Source organism: Pinus tabuliformis, chromosome 6 (genome assembly GCF_031772625.1).
Source record: "Pinus tabuliformis cultivar Carrire ecotype Pingquan chromosome 6, CPIR1, whole genome shotgun sequence".
In the NCBI taxonomy this organism is placed as follows: domain Eukaryota; kingdom Viridiplantae; phylum Streptophyta; class Pinopsida; order Pinales; family Pinaceae; genus Pinus; species Pinus tabuliformis.
Window position 1 is genome coordinate 1614696812 of NC_142292.1, and position 23741 is coordinate 1614720552.

General features: G+C 40.0%; 1 protein-coding gene across 3 annotated transcripts in view; it reads left to right on the plus strand.

Annotated features, from left to right (window-relative positions):
• LOC149265076 (vacuolar protein sorting-associated protein 52 A-like) overlaps positions 1 to 23741 on the plus strand; it is a 354902-nt gene that overhangs the window by 38116 nt on the left and 293045 nt on the right. For all 3 annotated transcript variants that reach the window (XM_089429125.1, XM_089429130.1, XM_089429133.1), the window contains exon 2: positions 12000 to 12063. In XM_089429125.1, coding sequence (XP_089285251.1) covers positions 12061 to 12063 — 3 coding nt within the window. In that variant the 5' untranslated portion in view covers positions 12000 to 12060. The remainder of the gene's footprint in view (positions 1 to 11999; positions 12064 to 23741) is intronic.

Below are 23741 nucleotides of genomic sequence, written 5' to 3' on the forward strand. Positions count from 1 at the left end.
ACATCAATGCTACTATAAGCTGACGAAACTCAGAGGCATTTCCCAATTCAGGTTCGACAGCACTACCGCATAACTTCTTAAAGTTAAGCTCCATCGGGGTAGTCACAGGCTTGCAATCCACCATTCCAAATTCGGAATCCAACTCCCTCTTACGTTTGTAAATGAGAGGGTCTGCACCTATCAGAAAGAGGTCATCCATATAAAGCACTAGTATGAGAGATCTATCACCTTCAACCTTAAAGTAAAGGTTCGGATCGACTTCACTCCTAGTGAATCCCAACTTCATCAGATAGCTATCGATCCTCTCATACCAAGTCCGAGGTGCTTGCTTCAAACTATAGAGAGCTTTCTTCATCCTACTTATATGAGATTCCTGATCATGAACCTCAAGCCCCTTGGGTTGTTCCACATCTGTGGTCTTGCTATTACTTGTAAGTTTTCCCTCGGTACATCCCAAACATATACCTTCATGCTCTTCTTTGAACTCAGGCATCCCTGTCACCATCTGTCTCACATCAGGTAGGGCCTTACAATGAAGATGGGCGGACCTTCGGTGCCATTGACTAGATGAGTCACACGACATGGTCCCTAATGGACTTCCTGCAACTTGATTCAAAGTGCCAACCCTGAACCCAAGAGTAAAAGCATCTTTAAAATTCCTTTTCCAAGCACATACCTTTCCATTGATGAATGCCACCTTGTAACCTTTGTCTTCCATTGCCGAAATGGACACCAGGTTCTTCTTGAGATCAGGTACATAAAGAACTTCTTGTAAATGAATCGATTTACCCTGATCCAGTTGAAGCGTAACATTCCTTGCACCCTTTACAGGATAGGTGGCATCGTCTCGAAGAATAATCTCCAAGTTTGTCTCCTTCTCTATCAAATTAGAGAGAGGTTCCTTGTATCTAGTGAAGTGCCTTGAAGCACCACTATCAATAAGCCAATTTCCAAAAGTGTCTGGAGGAGAGGTAGTAGAGAGGGCCGATATAAGATAATACTCCTTTTGCTTATCAGAAACAACATTTGATTCTTCGTACCTGGAGTTCCTGGCTTTCTTGGAGGGTCGAACATTTCCCTTGGTGTCCTGCATTCCTTTTTCCTTTGCCATTGTACCGGTCATTCCTTCGATCATTGTTGAGAATAGTGGTTCTAAATATATACCACTCGGGTGGGAGCCCTCCAAGGGTAGTAATAGTAAGTTCCCTGTCATAAATGACTTCTCCAATATAGAAGATCATTCTTGATCTCAATGATCTTTAAGAAGTAGGATTGAATATCCTCGACTTTGCCCTTCTTAATATCCTTCAACTTATTTTTGAGGAACAAAATTTGATTTGCATCACTAGACTTGAACATGCATACCAATCTGTTGTAGATTTCCTTGGAGGTGTTTAGATCGGAGATGTAGACCACCAGACGCTCATTTGATGGAGGCTCAGGGATTTTACCCTTCACATAATCCAACACTTCTTGTTCTTCCAATGTTAGATCAAGAGACATCTTCCATCCGTGATAGTCAGACTTTTCACGGAGCTTGTCTTCAGCCGAGAAGAGGGATGAGGAACCATTGAACTTTTGACCTTGTTCAACTGTCTTCGGTGATTGATCTTTCACTCTTGCTTGGGCTTTGTCTTCACCTCAAGAGGACACAAGATGTGGCACGAGCCAGGGACAAACCCTAATGTGGGGAAACCCTTGATCAATTTTTCTTATATTCTTCAATAGTTCAGCAGATAGAGAGATAGTACAAATATACAAATCTGAGATTTTATGACAATAGTAGAAAGTCCATCATTCTGCTAATGATGACAGTTCAAAGATGCAGCCCTGAATTCTCATGACAATCTTCAATCAGTCATTAAGAGTGCTGTAGCATATCCTTTGAGTTCATCAATCTAGTAGCCCTTGCTGCAACATGTTAGCACTGAGGTTTGCTGCATTATAGGTTATGGCAAGTCCTGTAGCAGTAGTTCCACCACACAGTCAAGAGACAAGTCCTTTTAGGACTGTAGTATACCTTGAAGATCCTTCTCTCATGCTACACTGCCTTCTAAAGGTGTTGTCCACCCTTGACAGCCCTTAACTCAACCTCTAGCTGTGTGCTATGGCCTGTGGCCTAGCACAATAGCTAGCTGTAGCTTTCTGCCTGCCCAAATGATATTCAAATGGCAGCATTTTCCTCCTGAAGATCTCAGCCTAGCTATCTACGTTTAGCAGCACCTGAACACATGACCTATTCTTCCCTATGCTGGCTTGAAGGCAGACTTCTCCAATGCAATGCTTCTCCTTATGATTGTAACTTCCAGCCTTGCTAACAACCCTTTAATTCAAGCCTTAAGGCTGCCTTATTTGCCACGCTGTTAGCTACAACACAAAGATTTCCACGCTGTCCATCTAGTCTTCCTCACGCTGTCCATCTAGTCTTCTTCACGTTGTCAACAGGTTTCAATTAGATGCGTTAGGGTCTCTCCTTGGCTGCGGATTAGATGTCTCCCTTGATTGCATATTAGGCCTTTCTTAACTGCAGTTAAGGCCTCCTTTAGTCAGCGGATTAGGGCCACCTTTGGACAGTAGATTAAGGGCTTCTTCATACTGCGTATTGGTGCTTCTCTTGATAGCTACAGGTCTCCTTTTTAACTGCGGCCAAACCTCCTCACAAGACATGACTACGGCTAGGCTTCATTGACTGCGTCTAGGGCTTCATGACTGTGGCTAAGGCTTCATGACTGCGGCTAGGCTTCATTATGACAGCCGCTAGGTCCTTAGATGACTGCGGCTAGATCCTTAGATGACTGCGGCTAGATCCTTCCCTTGGGACAACAGATTAAGGGCTTCTTCATACTGCGTATTGGTGCTTCTCTTGATAGCTACAGGTCTCCTTTTTAACTGTGGCCAAACCTCCTCACAAGGCATGACTGCGGCTAGGCTTCATTGACTACGTCTAGGGCTTCATGACTACGGCTAGGCTTCATTATGACTGCGGCTAGATCTTTAGATGACTGCTGCTAGATCCTTAGATGACTGCGGCTAGATCCTTCCCTTAGACTGCGTATAAGTCTCCTCCATGATTGTGGCTTGATCTCCTTTAGGACAGCGGCTAGGGCACCTTCTTCAACTGCAGCTAGGTCTCCCACTTGACCTCTCTTGCCACCAAACCCAAACGAGTGGAGAGAGATCATGAGAGATGTGTGTAACAAATGACTTGAGGTCACCGCTATTTATGCAACGTTGAGGATACGTTGGGGTAATTTGCTTGTTGGCCGACCTTGACAAATTGTCAATAATATGAATAAATTCATATCTCCATAAATACATGCCGGAATCGGATGATCTTTAGATCAATCCTACACCTCTTGGAGAGAGGAATCCAAGAAAATTATCAGCTGCCATAAATAAGATGACCCGCATGGAGTTTGGCCCTAGTTTCCAATTTCAACATTCATGGATAAATTGATCAATCACCTTATGCTCCTTGTGGGAGCACTTCTTCATTGCTTGCTTTTAGGACTAGTCAACATTCCTTCTTCACTTGCTTTTTAGTAAGCAATCTTATACTCCTTATGTGAGTATTTCCTTTTGTTGACCTTCATTGCATTGTAGTACATGCCTTTGAGCATGTTATTGGTGAAAGAGATTCTTTCCTACTTGATCATGTCATAGAACTATTCCCCTGACTCAATAATATACATATAATAACATGACTAAACTTTGATGCATACATGCCTCATCTTGATTCTCCTTTGATCATCTTCATTTGGTTCTCCTTGGTGTGGCTCTTCTTGCTTCATGTTAGCTTGCCTGTATATTATCCTTTTCTTGAATCCCATGAATGGGATTCCCAATGAGATATCTGCCTTTGTTTATGAATCTTCTTTTGAAGATTCCTTTATAGGATCTTAAAAACCCTTACCCTGCAAATGTTTCTTTCTTTTTGGTGATGGAGGTCTTCCAAGATTCTTAATCACGATCAATTTTCTTTCATTGTGGATGATTTCCTATTCTAGGTATGCTCTTTCTACCTGAATATCTTGAGCTATATCTACCATGCTCCTATATTCTAGAAGATATTTCTTACCATGCATTTTGTTCTATTTATAAATGCTCTTTCTACATGAGTATTTAGAACTCTATGCACATCATGCTTCTAGATTCTAGATGTTTCTAGCCATGCAATTTTATTCTATTCCTACATGCTCCTATACTACTCAAAACTTTGAAAGATAACTTTAAGTAAAGAAGTAGACTTACTCATAGTAGAGATCCGGAGGATCTTCCTTCTTTTGCTTCTTTTCTTCTTCTTTCACCTCTTGAGTCATGTGAGATTCTTCCCTTTTTTGTTGTTGTCCTTCTTCAATTTAGGACAATTCCTTTTGTAGTGTCCATATTCTTGGCTTCCATAGCATTGGATTTTGGACATATCTTTGTTGTTTGTTCTTCGTGGACCAAATTTGCCAAATTTTTCCCTTCTCTTGGCCTTGGTAGCAAATGCTTGGTCCTTTGATCCCACATCTTCCTTTGCTTTAAGTCTTGTTTCCTCTATCTTGCATAGAGACCATATTTCACTTAGTGGGGTGGCTTCCTTCTTGGCATATATGCTTGGGGTGGCTTCCTACTTGAATGAGCAAGAAACTCATTGACATATATTATAAAAATAATATTTATTTTCTTGAATAAATACAAATATTAAAAGTACATTTATGAAGACTGAAACTAGTTACATTTCCTTTAACAGATATAGCCTTTGTAAGATGGAGGAGATGGGGGGCTACAATTTTCTTTGGTTTTCTCCACTTGTTTAATTGAGTCCAAAAAACCATCAACCGCCATATTCTTCCAGTAATCGCTAATTCCAGCACCTGCCATAGGGCCAAATATTTAACTTGGTTATTGGTAGAAATTCCCAATCCGTAGGTGAATTGAAGCTCTCTTTGATCACTTGAGCGAAAGATAGCCCCTCCCGTTCCTCCCAACCCGTGAAATGCCATCACAACGTTAATAACTAGATGTTGCTGGAATTATTAGCTCTACTTTTTCAACACCCATGATTTTGGGCCAAGAGGTGGATCATGTTAGGGTTTCTATGATGGGGGTGTGTTAGTAGGTTGCATTTAAAGATGAATTATCTTCATGGGCTATTTCCACTTCGTTTTCATTTTTTTTTGTTTTGTTCAACACGAGGTTGTTTTTATGGGTCCTATAAGAACTTGTGCAAGGTGTGAAAACATTGTGTTCTTGAAGCAAAATGATCATCATTTGAGGGTAGTCTTGATGTTGATAATCACGAAGGAGGACTCTTGGTGGGTGGTGAGGCTGAAAGAAAACCAAAATTTGGATATTTGACATTGTTTGATTTTGAGTGCAGTTAATGCGAAAAGTTAGGGGGGAATAATTCTATAGTAGGGTTGATCATCAGGCTTTGGTATCAACTTATATGAAAATATTGAAGGACAAGATTGCAAAGAAGATCAAGACAAATATCAGGAACAAGTGATCACTTGTTTTACATCCTTGTATCACGTGGGACTTGATGTGCATTTTTATATAAAAGGTTTGGTCATCTCAACTATAAACGAAATATTAAGATAATAACAAGATCGTTCTTATTGACTTTGTGTGGCCTCAAATATTAATTACTTCAAACTGAAATCCCATAGAGTGCCAAATTTATGTTACATTTAATGTTACACATATTAGAGTGTTTTTGGGTCTTGAGGAAAGGTATGATTGAAGCCTCCCTCCTTAAAACTAGAGTCTCTTGGAAACACTAGTAAGCATGTTATATAAGCTTTATCCATTGCTAAATTTCTTCATCCACATTTGTAGTCCACCTCTTACATTGAAGGTTAGCACCTTCTTTGTTGAGTCTCCTCCTAATTGGTTTGCTTCTATCTCTCTTTTGCTTTCTTTGCCTTCCATCGATTATAAAGCATTGTAGCAATTTCTCCCATAGGGTTTGATTCTCAACCCCTCAAACCCCTTAAAAAAGATTCTATATTGGCTCATTGCTTTGTTGAAAAAATAATTCTAACCTTCGTTAATATAAAGAGAGCCATGGGGATGAGATATTTTGTCTCTCTTTGTCAGGGAAGATAATCCTCTACACCCCTTCTTATTGATCTGCTACCTCTTCTAATCAATGCCCTACTAGAGTGATCCCATCCATCCTTTCCTTGTGTGTTTAAGTCGTATTGGAGTCATGTGTGTAACCAACTTTTTTAATGATGGCTATATGTTTTCAGTGGATATTTTGTTGATGCCTTGTCTCATATATCTCTTTGCTTTTTTCTTCCAACACCTTTCTTTTCATATTCATTCATTAGCTTTGTCATCATTATTTATATCCTTGGAGATCAAAGACATCATATGGATCGTTAATACTTGAGGCCACATAACCATGTTGGCCATGGGATATTTGGTTGGTGCGCTGCAATTGTTAAGTAAACTTAAATTCTTCGCTGGAATTTCTAAGTCTGACACATTAGAAACCCTTCATGTACTTTACTGATTTATTCCTACCTACTTGTTCTGTTAATTAACAAGTTATTTACCATGTAAATACTGGAAATAAATACAAGTACATGCTCAACACATTACAGATCAACTGAAGGAAATAGAAACAAGCACACAAGTGACACCGTTGTTTTTGGACTAATGTCCCCGGAAAAACCCAATGCGGGAAAACCGATGTAGCGATCTGAGGGTTTGATTTATTAAGCAGTTTCAAAATACAATCTGGGTGCCAAATCTGGCTCACCCAACAGAGAAAAATCTCGGCAGTAGTACCTCTCTACTCGGAAGCAAATATTCTGGCTGAAACCCCGGATAAACACTCCGACAGCTCCACAACTCTAATCTGCCCCACGAAACCCCAGCATCAGCCTCTAGGGACTGCGTCAGCCTCTCTCTGGCCCAGCGTTAGCCCATCGTCACTCTAGCTTGGCATGCGTCAGCCTCTAGAGGCACTCTGTCAGTGCTCTGGCCCTCTGCGTCACCCACACTGGCCCTCTGAGGCACTGCGTCAGTCCTCTGGTCCTTTGCGTCACCCACGCTGGCCCTCTTAGGCACTGTGCAGCTCCTGGTTGGCTCTGCGTGAACCTTGGCTGGCTCTGCGTGAACCCTTGGCTGCTTCTGCATCCCTCTCTCCGGCTACTATGCCGATCCTCTCGGTGCTATCTCTGCCTCTTTGCTTTTGTATTCACTGCCCCTCAGCTGCAGCTCTGATCACTCTCTCAACTTTCTCAGCAAACCCAACCCCGAAAAGTCGAAATCTTGATCTCTTGGTGTGTTCTCCAAGTGACCCTCAAGCCTCCTCTTATACTTTTCTCGTTGACAAATCAACGGCTGAGATTAAGTCCCTAATCAACGACTAAGATTAGATCTGGCTTGATCCATGACTTTTGGACCATTTTAACACAGTTTTATATTAATTCACATTAATATTTTATTTTCCCTAAGTTTAGACTTAGGGACTCCATTAAAAATATTAATTATTTTAATATCTCCCAAACTGTTTAGAATTTGCCCAAACCCTTTCTGGGTATTGGAGATCTCATGTGCCTTAGCCTCTCCACCAATTTTCGTGGCTAGAGCACATCCGATGCTACCTCAAATCAACACTCCCTCTTAGCGAGGACTGTGCTCTAGTAATACTCCTCATTGAGTGTGACCCTGATCATCCGGCATCGGTCCCTGTGCTGATGCCAAGCCTGTTGCCTATCATCTGCACTGCTGCATCTTGTATTGCTACCCATGGCCTTGCCACTGCCACTGCTGCATCCGTACTACAACTCCCCATGCATCCGTGTTGCTGCTCATGGCCCTGCCATTGCCACTGCTGCATCTGCACTACAACCCCTCTCATTATGCTGCATCGTGCTGCCCATAGCACTACCATTGCTAACTACTGCACTGCAACTCAGTTATTGAGAAGTAAGTAACTGATCTCCCAACTCTGACATCTTTGTCAGGCTAGAGACACCCTCGATGCTGAAACTCCCTCTGTCGCTGACAAGTGCTCCCTTTCTGACCTCTGCGCTGCTGCAACAACTCCCTGCATCTCGCACCGTTGCACACCTCTCTGTGCCATCCTGCACTGGTGCAACACTCCCGTGCCTCTCGCACTGTTGCAGCCTGCTAGCCTCGTGCTGTCTCGGGAATCCTGCACTGTAGCTCCCTCTGTTGCTCCATCCGCATCCGTCTCTACTGACATTGCCAGTACTGCTACTCCTCTTCGGGGCTCCCGTAGCAAGGTATAATCCAAGAGGCTGGGTACCTCGAGGATCCTGCCCCTCATTGCCTGTAGTCCGCCTGACTACAACTCGATGTCTCCCCACTTCCGCTCAAGTGGTGTGTGTGCACTCATGGCACAATCATCGTCTGTCTCCACTTCCTTCTCTGCCCTTGTTGGCGTTGCTTGGTCTCGGAGGCCTCTCCCTTACTCTTCTTCCTTGGACACTGGGTCGCATAATGACCCAACTCCCCACAGTGGAAGCATTTGACCTTGGAGAGGTCCTTCTTCTTCTGTTTCTCCTGCTTTCCCTCAGATGCTAGGGCAGCATCCTCCTCCTCCTCCTTGATTCTGATCCCCTTGCCGCTGCTTCCCGCCTTGCTCAACCTTCTGATCTCTTCTTGGCGAAGAGCAGCCCACATTTCCTCCCAATCTGGAAGGGTCACCTTGCCCAGTATGCTCTGGACAAACACCTCTCAGTCTTCTGAGACTGCGTTCAGGGCTGTTCTCACCATAATTTTTGGATCTGGCGTTGCCCCTATGGAAGTTAGCTGATCCCAGATCTCCTTCGATCAATTGAGGAATGGGTCAATCTGTTCTCCCTTCTCCATCTGGTATGATCACAGCTGATTTTCTAGTAGCATCTTCCTCTTCTCGGAAGTATGTTGATACAACTTGGTCAGGGCCTCCCACATCTCCTATGGCGTGTTCTTCTCGACAATATGTGGTAGTATATGATCCTTTACCCCGTCAAGGATGATACTCTTACCCCTCACCATTGCATCCTCGTACCTGTTGTTATCATCCGAGTCAACTGGGATAGATATCGTCCTTAAGGCGAAGTGCTTGAAACGATTCCTGTCTAGTACGGATAAGATTCTGGCCTTCCAGACTACGAAGTTTGAGGCTCCGTCCAGTCTATCCTGGTCTCTTACTCCGTGTAGTGCCATTTTGCTGCTCCTCTAGTTCCCTCTTGGAAGTTCTCGGTGTGACTCTCTCTGAGCCTCAATTTCCATCCTGGAAACCCTTTTGCCAATGTTGAGATGCCCCCACTCTGATCGTTTGTGCAGCTGCACCACTAACCTGGATTTCTTGGCTAGAAACCCTTGGTAGCAACTCCCTCCTCCGCCTTGCCTTGTTAGGTACTGTTCTGACTACAATACCCCACCAGCGCCACTCCGCAACTTATCCACAACCTCCTAAACCCAACAAACTGAAGGTTAGAGCTCCTAGGCTCTGCGCAATCCCGACACCAGCAAATCAGCTTACTCAGCCAACTGCGTCAGCCCTCCTGGCCTCTGCGTGGCTCTACGTGAGCTTGTCTTTGCCTCCCTCAGCCTCTGCGCAATCCCGGCACCAGCAAATCAGCTTACTCAGCCAACTGCGTTAGCCCTCCTGGCCTCTGCGTGGCTCTACATGAGCCTGTCTTTGCCTCCCTCAGCCTTTGCGCAACCTCTTTTTGGCCCAATCTTGACGACACAGGCACTGCGTCACCCCTTCCTTGTTGCTACTCTGTTAGGAACAACTTCTGTCACTCGGGACAATTGTTTTCTGCTGTTACTGCTTTGCTCGGCTGATGTCCTCAATTCTCCTGTGATCTGCAACCACGCTCTGATACCATGTTGGAATTTCTAAGTCTGACATGTTAGAAACCCTTCATGTACTTTACTGATTTATTCCTACCTACTTGTTTTGTTAATTAACAAGTTATTTACCATGTAAATACTGGAAATAAATACAAGTACATGCTCAACACATTACAGATCATCAACTGAAGGAAATAGAAACAAGCACACAAGTGACACTGTTGTTTTTGGACTAATGTCTCTGGAAAATCCCAATGCGGGAAAACCGGTGCAACTATTTGAGGGTTTGATTTATTAAGCAGTTTCAGAATATAATATGGGTTCCAAATCTGGCTCGCCCAACAGAGAAAAATATCGGCAGTAGTACCTCTCTACTCGGAAGCAGATATTCTGGCTGAAAACCTGGATAAGCACTCCGGCAGCTCCACAGCTCCAATCTGCCCCACAAAATGCCAACGTGAGCCTCTAGGGACTGCGTCAGCCTCTCTTTGGCCCAGCGTTAGCCCAACGTCACTCCGGATTGGCATGCGTCAACCTCTGGAGGCACTGCGTCACCCACGTTGGCCCTTTGAGGCACTGCTCTTGGCTGACTCTGCGTGAGCCCTGGCTAGCTCTGTGTGAACCCTTGGCTGCTTCTGCGTCCCTCTCTCCGGCTACTGCGCTGATCCTCCCGGTGCTATCTTTGCCTCTCTGCTTCTGTATTCACTACCCCTCAGCTGCAACTTTGATCACTCTCTCAACTTTCTTAGCGAACCCAGCCCCAGAAAGTCGAAATCTTGATCTCTTGGTATGTTCTCCAAGTGACCCTCAAGCTGCCTCTTATACTTTTCTCGTTGACAAATCAACGGCTGAGATTAAGTCCCTAATCAACGGCTAAGTTTTGATCTGGCTGGATCCATGACTTTTGGACCATTTTAACATAGTTTTATATTAATTCACATTAATATTTTATTTTCCCTAAGTTTAGACTTAGGGACTCCATTAAAAATATTAATTATTTTAATATCTTCCAAACTGTTTAGAATTTGGCCAAACCCTTTCTGGGTATTGGCGATCTCATGCGCCTTAGCCTCTCCACCAATTTTCGTGGCTAGAGCACATCCGATGCTACCCCAAATCAACATTCTTAAACCAACTTAGAGTGATAGATGTGTAATAAGTCGACGTGGTTAAAGGAATAACCTCATATGAACAAGTGAGTAAACATGTAATCTCATGTTTTAGGTAGAATGAACATCAAGGGAGGAGAGCTCGTAGATATAGTAATCAAAAGCACTTAGATGGCATGCACTTCTGAAAGTTGGTGTTGTTGTATATGTCAAGTTACTCTTAGAAATTATTGTTCATATTAGGTCACTCTTCTATTCCTTTATATATATTAAATTTGGAGGAACTTTGACCTTAAGGGTGACCTTATTATATAGCATTTGCAAGGATAACTTGGTGTAGGCATCAATAAAGGGAGCAACTTTGGACCTGCTGTTTTTGTTCTTAAGTTCCGTGTTAACTCTATCAAAGGAGTTACGTAGTGTCTTGAACATGCCATTTCTCTATTTACTAGCATAATGGGTCCATGAATCCTCAGAGCATCTGATCGTGTTTAAGTGGTGCTATAGTCCAATTGAAAAATTTCCGCTTCCTTGAAGGGATTCTTCTTTTCTTTTGTGCTATAACATTTTATGGTTATCTTTAGTTAATTGGACTAGTTATTTGGCTTTGGATCCAGTTATTTCGTATGGTAGCAATCATTGTAGAAGTCAACCCATTGATTTTGTATGCCTTAGTTGATCCCCTACGCTTGGTTACAATGCAAACACTAAGTAGCGATTATTGTATGGTTCTCAATTGTTCTTTTAGAGCAACGATGATCATATAGTGTCATGAACCTTGCTTAGTGTAGATATTATGATTCCTTAGATTAAGTTTTCTGTGCGTTAAGGTTTCACATGTTACGACTACCTGTTTTGCAAATATATGTCTTTAGTTTATAGTTGAAGTATTGAGTCGTTGATTCTACTTAGTAAAGGTCGGTATCATCATTTAACCAAACAAGTTGAATTCTATTTAATGATGACAGTGCATCATTTTGTCATTTGGTTATTTATGATAGCATAAGAGTTATGCACTGTAGGTGTTGCTAATGGGACTGTTTATTAACTTGGTTGTAATTGAATTGAAAACAGGAAACACGTATAGTGTGCGAAGGTAACGCACTGCAAGTGGATCAATAACCTTCAATTTGCAATGGTAGGCATTTCTTATTTTGTATTCCTTTTTCCCAAAAAATTAAATTTTAATTGCTGTATGAGTCCAATTTATTTTTTCTTAGTTTAACTAATGCTCAATAAAATGTATTATGATGTCTCATACTAATGTGTAAAGGTGAAATGTTATAGAGGGTTTCCATCGATTTTGTAAGAGTTGATATGCTTATAGAATTATCAAATATGAATGAGATAAGAGTTTAGGGTGTAAACTTCTTGTATTTCAATACACAATTGAAATGCATATAAATTTTACCTTTATTGAGTTTGGAATATGAATTGCGTTTGGGAATTACTTAGCAATCAGTTTGCCTAGAACCTTATATGAATATTTAGGATATTCCTAGTTAGAAGTAAGACTATATAAAGTCAAAATTTCTTCCAAAGTACTAGCTTAGGACATTATCATGCATATAGGTTTTATGCTATACTCAAACTAGAACCTTATATGAATATTTAGGATATTCCTAGTTGGAAGTAAGACTATATAAAGTCAAATTTTTTTCCAAAGTACTAGCTTAGGACATTATCATGCATATAGGTTTTATGCTATACTCAAAATATCATTTCATAGGATGGCGATAGAAACATGTATATAGATGTTTTTTATAGAAATGTATGAAACATAAAGCTTATTTGGGTGAAATAATATATTTTGACTCTAAGAGAATGTCAGTATGCTTAGTAGATGTTATTTGATCATTGGAAGGTTTAGTTAAGGCACCCGTTATCTGTAATTAGTTATTTATGTTTAAAATATTCCTAGAGTGATGGCTACAAAACAAGGTATAATGGTTATATATCCTTTTTAATGAAATAATAATGTAGAAACAAAACGTAATGCAAAAATCCTACATAGAGGCATTGGAAATAAAATATTGGTAACACAATATACTTGCTAAGGTTTGGATTAACAAGTACAAATGAGGGTTTGTGGACATGCATTGACTCTTCCCTTTCTCTTTTTCAAGAATTGTGTGTAGTCCCATGCAATCCTAAAGTGGCCCCTAATGTGAAGAGTCCTCTATGTGATAGGGAAAAAAGTTGAACAACCGCCAAGATGGATTAATACTTTCCTTGAATAAAGAATCACAATTTCTTTTTCTACTTGATTTTTTAATTGCTAGTTTGTGAAATATATGTAGAAAGTGCAAGAACACACTAGATATGCTAGAACACTTGTCATGATGAGAGAACGTGGACAACCGATTTGAAACAAATGTATTTGCTACTTTTATAGCCTTAGATTACAGGATCGTGCTTTGTTTTTTTTTTTTTTTTAATTATATTATAAATGCAACATATGTTACATAATAGATTAATACGTGTGTACATCAGATTGTCTCATCTAGGAGCCAAAGAGTGGTCATATGATATCCCCTTTCTAACATATGCGTCATACTTGTTGCTTGCTAGTACTTGTTACAGATGTAATGCCTATTTTTAGCTGGGTGCCCCACACTGCGAAAATGTTAAGGTAAGGTCAACTTTAGAGGGTCACAAATTTAGATGTGGAAATCCAATTTTGCTTTGGGCTCTTCTTGGTTGGACAATAATTCTTATCCTCAGTTATCGAACTTTGTGACAAATTTTGTACTATAAATATGTGTACATATGCAATACGAATTGAGCAAGTTTTGGTGTGGAATTTCTTTTGTTTTCTTTTAAACATTCTATAGGATTGGCTGCGAGCATGTGGGATGAAAATTTGGGTGAGAGAGGGTGCAGTCTGTTGTAGAATGTAACTAGGTTCGGTCTTCATAATGACATGATCTTTGTAAAGGATGTAATAAAGAGAACAAAATTATTTTTGTATACCTTGCTGCATGGGTTTCATAAGCAAGAGGTTATCAGTGGCTCCCATTGAGAACCTTAGGATTTATTGATATGTCAAAGAGTCAAGTCATGTATGAAGCAGCTCTTCTTGAGCATAAGAAAAATATATGTGTGTCATAAACAATGTCAAGTAGCCCTCCAAATGACAAGCACCATCCTCTCTGTCATGTCGGCTTGGAAATTGAATTAAAAGGCAGCCATGTCGACTCAAATAATAGACACATCGGTTCAGCAATACAAGTTGGCTTATTTATGGAGACAGAACCACTATATATACCCCATTAGGGTCTGCGCAGAAGCAGAGACAGAACTCAGATACATCTGAGATTTTCGGATAAGATTACAGGGTTTCAGAACTTCGCATAAACCTCTGCTACTTCGGATATATCTGAAATTTTGCTAATAATCTCAGTGATATCTCAGACAAGTAATGGAACAGAAATCTTGGATGAAGACTATATTGCAGTGTTACAGTTGAAGGAGGAGACTATAAGTTTTTGGATGGATATGATAGTCTCGGCATAATGAGAAGGAGCAGTGATGACAGTGACAAAGACAATCACGGTTTCAACTATTATAGTCTTGGCATAATGAGAAGGAGCAGTGACGGCAGTGACAAGGATGATCACAGTCTCAACCTAATGATGATGGAAGGATCTCATAGTGACACACTTTATCTCGACTTATATTAAGAGTCATGATCCTATCATAGTCATGATCTTGTTCTTGAAGGTTATGATCTCGATGAAGGTGCAAAGATAATCTTAGTGGTGATCTCAAGGAGCAGTCATGGTGCAGCAATGATGATCTCGGTGAAGCAGTAATGATGATGATGATCTCAGTAGTAAGAAGAGGATTGGTGTCTTGGTCTTGGAGTGGCCTGATAGGTCAAGGGTCATGGTCTTGGTATTCGTCAATTGGAATCTCTATAAGAAGAATTTTGAATGGGTTTTCCTCTCCAAGAAGGAGAGGTTTTGGCCCTGGCAGAAAGCCAACATCGTGTGTTCTTGTCTCTTTTGTTTTGGTAGCTATTTGATGAACTAAGAAGACACATTCTAATAATAACAAGTGAAGACTATGCTAAGAAGAAAAGTTAAAACTCCTCACAAATAGTTATCAAGCTAAGAAGAATCACATTAACTATAAGTGCCCTAGATTCTTCAACATGGTATCAGAGCTAAGGTGCTAAAGTCAAGGAAAGGGCAGCAAAAAGAGACACTTAAGGATCAGATTCAAGAAGGGCATCAAAACAAGTTGAAGGAATTGAAAGATCAGTCTTCAACAAGCAGTATACAACAACAAGACAATTCAAGATCAAGTAATCTCAGATAAAGTGAAGTCCCAATACCATTGCTCAGAATTCGGATCACAGTCAAAAGAAGTACCTCTCACAGTTTCAGTGCTAGCCCCAAATTGGGTGTCATTACAATCTATGTCATACCACAGAGATATCAATAACTTAAGTCTGAAGCAGTTTCGATGCTTGGTATTGAACAATGCTCAAAGGCCTCAAAAATCTTTGCTCATGCTAGTCAACTCAAGCAAGGTTCTACTCCAGCAAGGAGCACTACAACAAGGTTACAAGGACATACAATCACATCATACATTACAACAATAACACTTCAGCAGAATAACACAATGCCACATCTCGGATGGGCATCATGACAGTGCTCTAAAATTCTTGATTTCGATTTCATACCCTCACAAGGAATCAAGTAATCTCAACATTTTATAAAAGAAGTAGTGCTTGGTGCTAAACAAGGCAAGGAAGTCTCAAGAAAAGTCTTGGAACTCAATTGTACCAGGCAGCTCAAGAAAGAATCTCGTTGAAGGAGATCATTCAAGAAAGCATCAAGGTGAACATTTCATCTTCACATGACAAGTAAGTATCTTTTCATTCTATATTCAAGTTTGGTTAAAATGACTTCATGATTGCAAGGACATCAATGAATTGGATGGGTTATCAAGATTCCTTGCATGAAGGAGGATAGTCATAGTCCTCTAAGAAGCTGAAGTCATTAAACATATCAATATGTCTCCTCTGAATTTATGGAAAGGGATACTTATGAGAGATCCCCTCACATAGAAATATTGGAGACATCAAAGTGATGTAGATGATAAACTCATTCTCTAAAGATGCAATGAAGAAGGTCACATGAAATCTGATCTACATGAAAGTAAAGGGTATCAAAGGATGTAGGATATCTTCCATCTACAAGACCTAGAAAGGAAGATAACCATAATGCACTAACAAATAATCAAGGTAACAAATATCCATGGGATAAGAAGGTTACCTCATTCGACAACTTATGGTCTCTATGCTAAATAGAGAAAGACAAGTGGATGACAAAAGTATTGAAGGGTAAAGGACTAAATCATGTGCAGAAATAAAAGGGAAGTTTGATCCTCAAACAAGGCAGAATAGGTATAGCTAAAATTATGGAAGCTCATATCACTAGATAAATGGAGGAAGCTAAAGAAAAGGGCCAAGGAAAGAGGGAGTAACAGATCTCTATGATTGGGATAATATCCCTCACAAAAGGGTCCTATCATAAGCTTCTATAAGATATGACAATGATGATAAGATGCATCGTAGCATCATGGAACCAATAGAAGCAAGGGCTCGTGACATCACCATGGGAATCATGAAGGACAAAAATCCATGATAGACAAAACACTAAGTCACCTGACACGGGGATTCGGGACATGTAGGATTCGAGATTCATGGTGTCGGATTCAGACACGTTGACCCCCCGGAACAGGACACGTAGGATTCGTTATATATATATATATATATATATATATATATATATTAGAAATTAGATATTTCTTACACAAATTTTAATTAATGATACAAATTTATTGATTTCAAATATAGATCTTCATCTATAGCTATTAGCATGCATAGTACATACAAAATTCAAATACATGTCAATCTATTATCTATTTCTTATGCTTGGCCCTCTTGCCACCACAAGAAATGTCTAATTTTTTAGTCTTGTTGGAAAATCAGGATCTTTGTCATTAATATCACCCTCTAAGCATTAATATCCTGAGGTATCTTTGTCATTACCTCTGTATATGTATAGGGATCTTTGTCATTAATATCACCCTTTAAGCATTAACATAAGATAGAACAAGCATAACATGTCAAGTCAAGATTTTGTTTGAGTGATGCGTACATTTTTAGGAGGGTCATGATACAGGAGTTCGACAACCAATGTCACTAACATCAAGGTACATAGAGGGATTGGTGCTCTTGATTAAATACGAGTTCCATACCCTAATACATGACAAAATTCAATGGAAACATTGCAATCCCCCAATCCTAAAATCCTAAAAAACTGACAAGTCTGCTGGATTTTGAATGAAATCTAAAATTCTACTTTCTCCATATGAAATCCAATGAGGCCGGAAGTTGGAACCACTCTCAAACATCCTGAGTCATTTCATGGTAATGTTAAAAATTTAACATTACCATGAATAGCATATCAATACTAGGGCCTAGACTTGATCATTAAGCTGCCAAAACGCTTGCCAAATGAAAATATGCGTGGCTGTAATGACCAAATGCGGCCTTTTCATACCCGTGCAGGTCACTTTTGCCGCCTAACGAGTCCTGGAAAACAGGACACGCTGCCAAAATTGTGACACGACCTCGGATTCGACGAGTCAGGAAAGGACACGACGTGTCATGGTTTTTGGACACGAATCAGGGCAGAATCGCGTCGGACATGCTGGATTCGGGATTCGTGGGGCCTATAGGACGAATCCAGTTATCTAGACAAAACATGAAGGATATAGATCTTGGGAACCTCGGTGGACATTGAAGGAAAGGAAGAAGTCATCTAGGACAAGGCACATCATACATCAAGTCAAAAAGGAAACATCTACCAGTTGGGGATATACAAGATCCTCAAAATTCTCTAATGGAATCCTCATCGTAGGGTTCACTAATCTAGAGAGGAAGTAAGTGTTTCAACAAGAACTCCAACTTATGGAATCCATGAGATGATGATGTGATGACTTGAAGCATATCAAGGGATTGAAGAACTTTTCAATCAAGGAAGCTGCTGGAAGAAGCCTCGATGACTTGAAGGTAAAATAAGGTATGTATGCTTGAGTTTAATATTATAATATCATGTCATATGGTTGCAGGTAACATGGATCATTGCTTTTATCTTAAGAAGCATGATCAAAAGAAAAATGATCTCCTCCTCTGAAAGGATGCAGGAAGGCATAAGTCACACTAGATGAAATCAACATAATATGTCCTCATATGAAGTATGAGGTGATTGACTACAATAAAGAAACTCTGATTGAAAGCTACTGGGAATGGAATGTGTGAGGAAGAAAGAGATCGTGGGATATGCAACCATGATGAAGGCAATCAACATCCAAAACACTAAGAAGATTTGACTAGGAAATCTCCTGGAAAGATATGAAGACTTTGATGAAAGTCTGAAAAGGATGAGACCCTTGACAATGGATATCTTTGGGAGATGTGTGTCAATATGTGTGCAGGATGTTGATACCTACAAGAAGATGTCATGATGAAGAGCCATCTCGTAAGGTATGATTTAATTTAATATGATGTTTTGATCTATTGAATAATATCTGGATAATGCAGGGCTACTTAAACAAGAGTTGTAAGTACAAGTACAATTAGCATTCGTGTGATGGATGGAAGAAGCATGATGAGAAAGTAGTCATATAACGAAGGTTCCAGATATGAAGAAGGCCACTTTCGATGAATAAAGGAAGGACATGACAAACTAAGGAGGAAAGTGATCAATGGCTGTTGCCCTACGAGGAGGAAGCACAACTAAATTTCATGACATCAAGAAGAGAAGTTGATCAAGCAGTTGAAGGACACACAAAGAAGAAGTTGTTGATGTATAGAAGAGTCCCTAGCTTAGAGGGAGCTCTGAGAAGTTCCTAATTAAAAGGAGCTTGGGCAGGTTCTTGATTAGAGGGAACTTGGGCATATCTGATCTGATGAGAGATAGTGCTGTCAGTGAAGGCCTTGCTGTGGAAACAATGTTGGTTACTATGATGCTATACAGATGGGTTACCAATCCGATTCTTCTTATGAGAAATTCTTCAGATTGAGAATGACCAAGTACCATTATGAATACCTCCCTAGTTAAGAGGGAGTGTTGTAGAATGTAACTAGGTTCGGTCTTCATAATGACTTGATCTTTATAAAGGATGTAATAAAGAGAACAAAATTATTTTTGTATACCTTGCTGCATGGGTTTCATGAGCAAGAGGTTTATTTATTTATTAGTGGCTCCCATTGAGAGCCTTAGGATTTATTGATATGTCAAAGAGTCAAGTCATGTATGAAGCAACTCTTCTTGAGCATAAGAAAAATATATTTGTGTCATAAACAATGTCAAGTAGCCCTCCAAATGACAAGCACCATCCTCTCTGTCACGTCGGCTTGGAAATCGAATTAAAAGGCAGTCAAGTCGGCTCAAATAATAGACACATCGGTTCAACAATACAAGTCGGCTTATTTATGGAGACAAAACCACTATATATACCCCATTAGGGTCTGCGCAGAAGGAGAGACAAAACTGAGATACATCTGAGATTTTCGAATAAGATTACAGGGTTTCAGAATTTTGTATAAACCTCTGCTACTTCAGATATATCTGAAATTTCCGTAATAATCTCAGTGATATCTCAGACAAGTAATGGAACAAGAATCTCGGATGAAGACTATGTTGCAGTGTTACAGTTGAAGGAGTCTATAAGTTTTTGGTTAGATATTACAGTCTTGACATAATGAGAAGGAGCGGTGATGACAATGACAAAGATAATCACGGTCTCAACTATTACAGTCTCGGCATAATGAGGAGCAGTGACGACAATGACAAGGATGATCATAGTCTCAACCCAATGATGATGGAAGGATCTCATAGTGACGCAATCTATATGGACTTACATTAAGGTGCAGTCATGATCCTATCATGGTCATGATCTTGTTCTTGAAGGTTATGATCTCAATGAAGGTGCAGAGATAATCTCAGTGGTGATCTCAAGGAGCAGTCATGGTGCAACAATGATGATCTCGGTGAAGCAGTAATGATGATGATGATCTCAACAGCAAGAAGAAGATTGGTGTCTTGGTCTTGGAGTGGCTTCATAGGTCAAGGGTCATGGTCTTGGTATTCGTCAATTGGAATCTCTATACGAAGAATTTTGAGCGGGTTTTCCTCTCCAAGAGGGAGAGGTTTTGGCCTTGGCAGAAAGCCAACATTGTGTGTTCTTATTTCTTTTGTTTTAGTAGCTATTTGATGAACTAAGAAGACACACTCTAATAATAACAAGTGAAGACTATGCTAAGAAGAAAAGTTAAAACTCCTCACAAATAGTTATCAAGCTAAGAAGAATCACAGTAACTATAAGTGTCCTAGATTCTTCAACACAATCAACTTGTGGAGAGTATCACACCTCGAAAGTTTGTTTTCAGCTCTTAGTTATTAGAGGTTTGTGGCAGAGAAGAAAATAGCTTAAATTCATGCCTTGGAAATTGTAGCTATCTACACCAATTATCATTGTAAAGGAAAACTTCTAAGAATTGAGAGAAAATGTTTGATGTTAATTTTAGGCAACAATGGTATGTTCTATGCTTTAGAGCAATTTTACTTCAATTTCTTTATTAGCCCAGTATCAATATTCAGATTAGCAATCACATCAACATGATAGTAAAATGCAGATAGAACATAAACACAAATAGTAGAAAACAAGCCAAGACAAGAGGACACAAGATGGGGCATCACCCAGGGACAAACCCCAATGTGAGGAAACCCTTGATCAAATCCTCTTTTAGTCTTCAATTGTTCAACAGAGAGAGATAGTACACTTTACAAATCTGATAATTTATAACAACAACAAAAGAGCCCTAACCAGAAAAGTCAACAATGGTCAACAAGGAAGATTTGACCCTCAACAAATCGGTCAACTTCAGTCAACTTCGGCCTCCAAACAACAAGATAAAATAGCCCTCAAAACAATCAAATTCAACTCAGTCAAATCTGGTCAACAACCCACTTGTGGTTAGCCCTAGTTGCAGTCAATGCTAATCAATAGTCAACGTTTAGCCTCGATTTCTGTGCCAGAAATGCGGCCTGCCCAAATAGAGATAACCCTCACAGAACGTAGTCAAAGGAGGTCAACGCATGTTGGTCAACGCTTGGTCAAATTGTCCAGAAATTCGGTCTCCTGAAATTTCGCTCTCCTGAAATTTTGGCCTCCTGAAATTTTGGCCTCCTGAAATTTTGTTCTCCTGAAATTTCGAACATTTGGAGAAAGGGAGGCCTAGAAATCCGTACCCAATCAATGAGAAGAGAGAGAGAGAGAAGTGTGAAGATGAGTGTGTCCAAATGAGGCTAAGTCACCTTCTATTTATATGCAACATTGAGGATGAATAAACATCACTGTTGGGCTTTTGAGCCTACATAAGTTTGCTGGCTGACCTTGACAATTTGACCATAATCAAAATAAATTCATAACTTCATTTGTACATGTCAGAATCAGATGATCTTTAGATCAATCCTACACCTCTCGGAGAGAGGAATCCAAGAAAAATATCAGCTGTCATAAATAAGATGACCCATGTGGAGTTTGGCCCTAGTTGCCAATTTTAACATTTGAGGACATAAATTGATAAAATTTTGGCATTGTTGTAGTAGGGTTTGAGGTTCGAATTGTTTTCATGAGAAACATCATTAAAACAGAAGAAAGGTCATTGAGGTAGGATCATTGGTAAGTGAAGCTTGTAGCTCCCGAAGAATCATTGTACATAAAATGCTACTGCTGAATTGTGTGATAGACAGTTCAAACTAGAGATGCTATTGGTCAAATGTTCTTGGAGAGATGGTTTTGTTGTCAGCCATTGCATTAAAAATGAATTAAAAAATTCTTTTACTGTGCACAACTGACCAAGATGGGTTTTATGGGATAAGAAAATAAAGCAAGCCACAATAGCTATGTGGGAGTGCCAAAGGCAACTCTTAGGTTCATAAACAAATACAAAATCAAAGTGGAATGTAAAGGGGTCAACTTAGAACACGAATCTTGAAATAGATACACATTATTATGCTAAGAGAAGAAGAAAAGGAGATAGCCACTATTTGGCACGAACAATAGAAGTTGATGAGGAGCTATCTTTGTTATCACTAATCACCATGATGGTACCAATGTGTAATGATCATAAATATGCATTATATTCTAATACATAATAGTAATAATAATAATACAAATTATTGCTTTATAGTGTGATGAGAGATCTTGTAAACCAGTCACTCATACTATTCAAATACAAATATATTTTATTTATCTTGAATGGATTTCCTTCCCCTCTCCTCTTTGGATTTGATTTTTTCATAGTTATTGAACAAGTTTGTTCGTAACATAAGACAAAGTAATATGATATCCTTTGGGGCATTGAACCTTAGTGGATTGGTCTAGGTAATCTTCGGTGGACCTTGGGCGCTCCCTTTAGGAGCTCTCTCAACATTCATGGGCTGCTTGGGAACGAAAGTGGTAAGCGGGAGTAGGAGTGACAATTTTCAGAAGCTTTTAGGTCGAGAGCGTTTTTTTATATAATATATATTTTTATATATTTTGATTCAGATATGTCAACAAAAGCCCGTAGAATGATGAATTAGTTATAAAAAGCATAAAAACATGGATCAAACCATACAACATCAATCATCTAGTAGTTATAATTTTCATCAATCACTAGTCCACAAGTTACAACATCTTGATTCTCATCTTGTTGGGTGTGGACCCTGATTATCTTCCTAATTTTGAGGTCTTGTTTCAGTCGCGTTTGGATCACAGTCCCTGAAGAGGGGGTGTGGGGGGCTTGCGCCCCCTACCACTGTTGCAGGAGGGTCCAGGGGGGGCAACAACAACCTTTGAGCCCCCCTTGGCGGGGGTTCGGGGGCAACACCCCCAAAATGAAAATTTTGAGAAAATTGCCTCGTAAATATTGTAATTTTGTAGTCAATCTAGACTGTTCATTAGGCGGAAGATTTGATAGTAGAAGTTATGTTAATTTAGGGCTTTTTGCCCTAGAAGGCAACCCTTGGTTTGTATGAAGGAATTGTATTGCTGCTTGGTATTATTCTGTATCTATTCTTATCTTTTGCTAGCACTTGATCATAGGTTTTGAGTCATACAGTGTTTTTCATCACATGGCATAATCTTGTAGAGATGCTTTCTTACACAATATATGAACTATTGTAGGTTGTTTTACAATAGGAGCACGTAAAATTTGTTGTTCCAACCCTTTTCCTTCTCACCAGCTTTGTCACATACTTTTACAAGGGTGTTGAATAGTAGAGTGAATTTTTTTTTTGTGAAGAAAAGAAAAGAAATCTACCAGGGAGCGATTTTTTTTTGTGGAAGTGCGCACCTTGGGTCAAATGAGTTGGAGGCATACAAACCCTTCAAAACATGGGCAAAATAACCATTCGTGGTTCACATTTTTGTCCTTGTATGAACAACTGAAGTATCAAGGAACTTGTGGAAATTCCAAAATTGGGAGGAGAGCGGTTCGCACTATGAGGAGCAATGCCTTGAGAGGAGTGAGCAGGATCCCTATATTGGCATTACCGAGCGTTCAACCTGCCATTGGTTTGTGAGGTTGAAACTTGGGGTTGTGAAGCCAGAGTTTCTATGCTGTCTAAGCATTATTGGCTTATAGATTCTTCCTCACTACGTGGGTCCATGATCTTGGAGGAGTTCTAGAGTTCACTATATTCATGACAGTTGGAATCAAGCTCAGGAGATGTTTGATCAAAACCC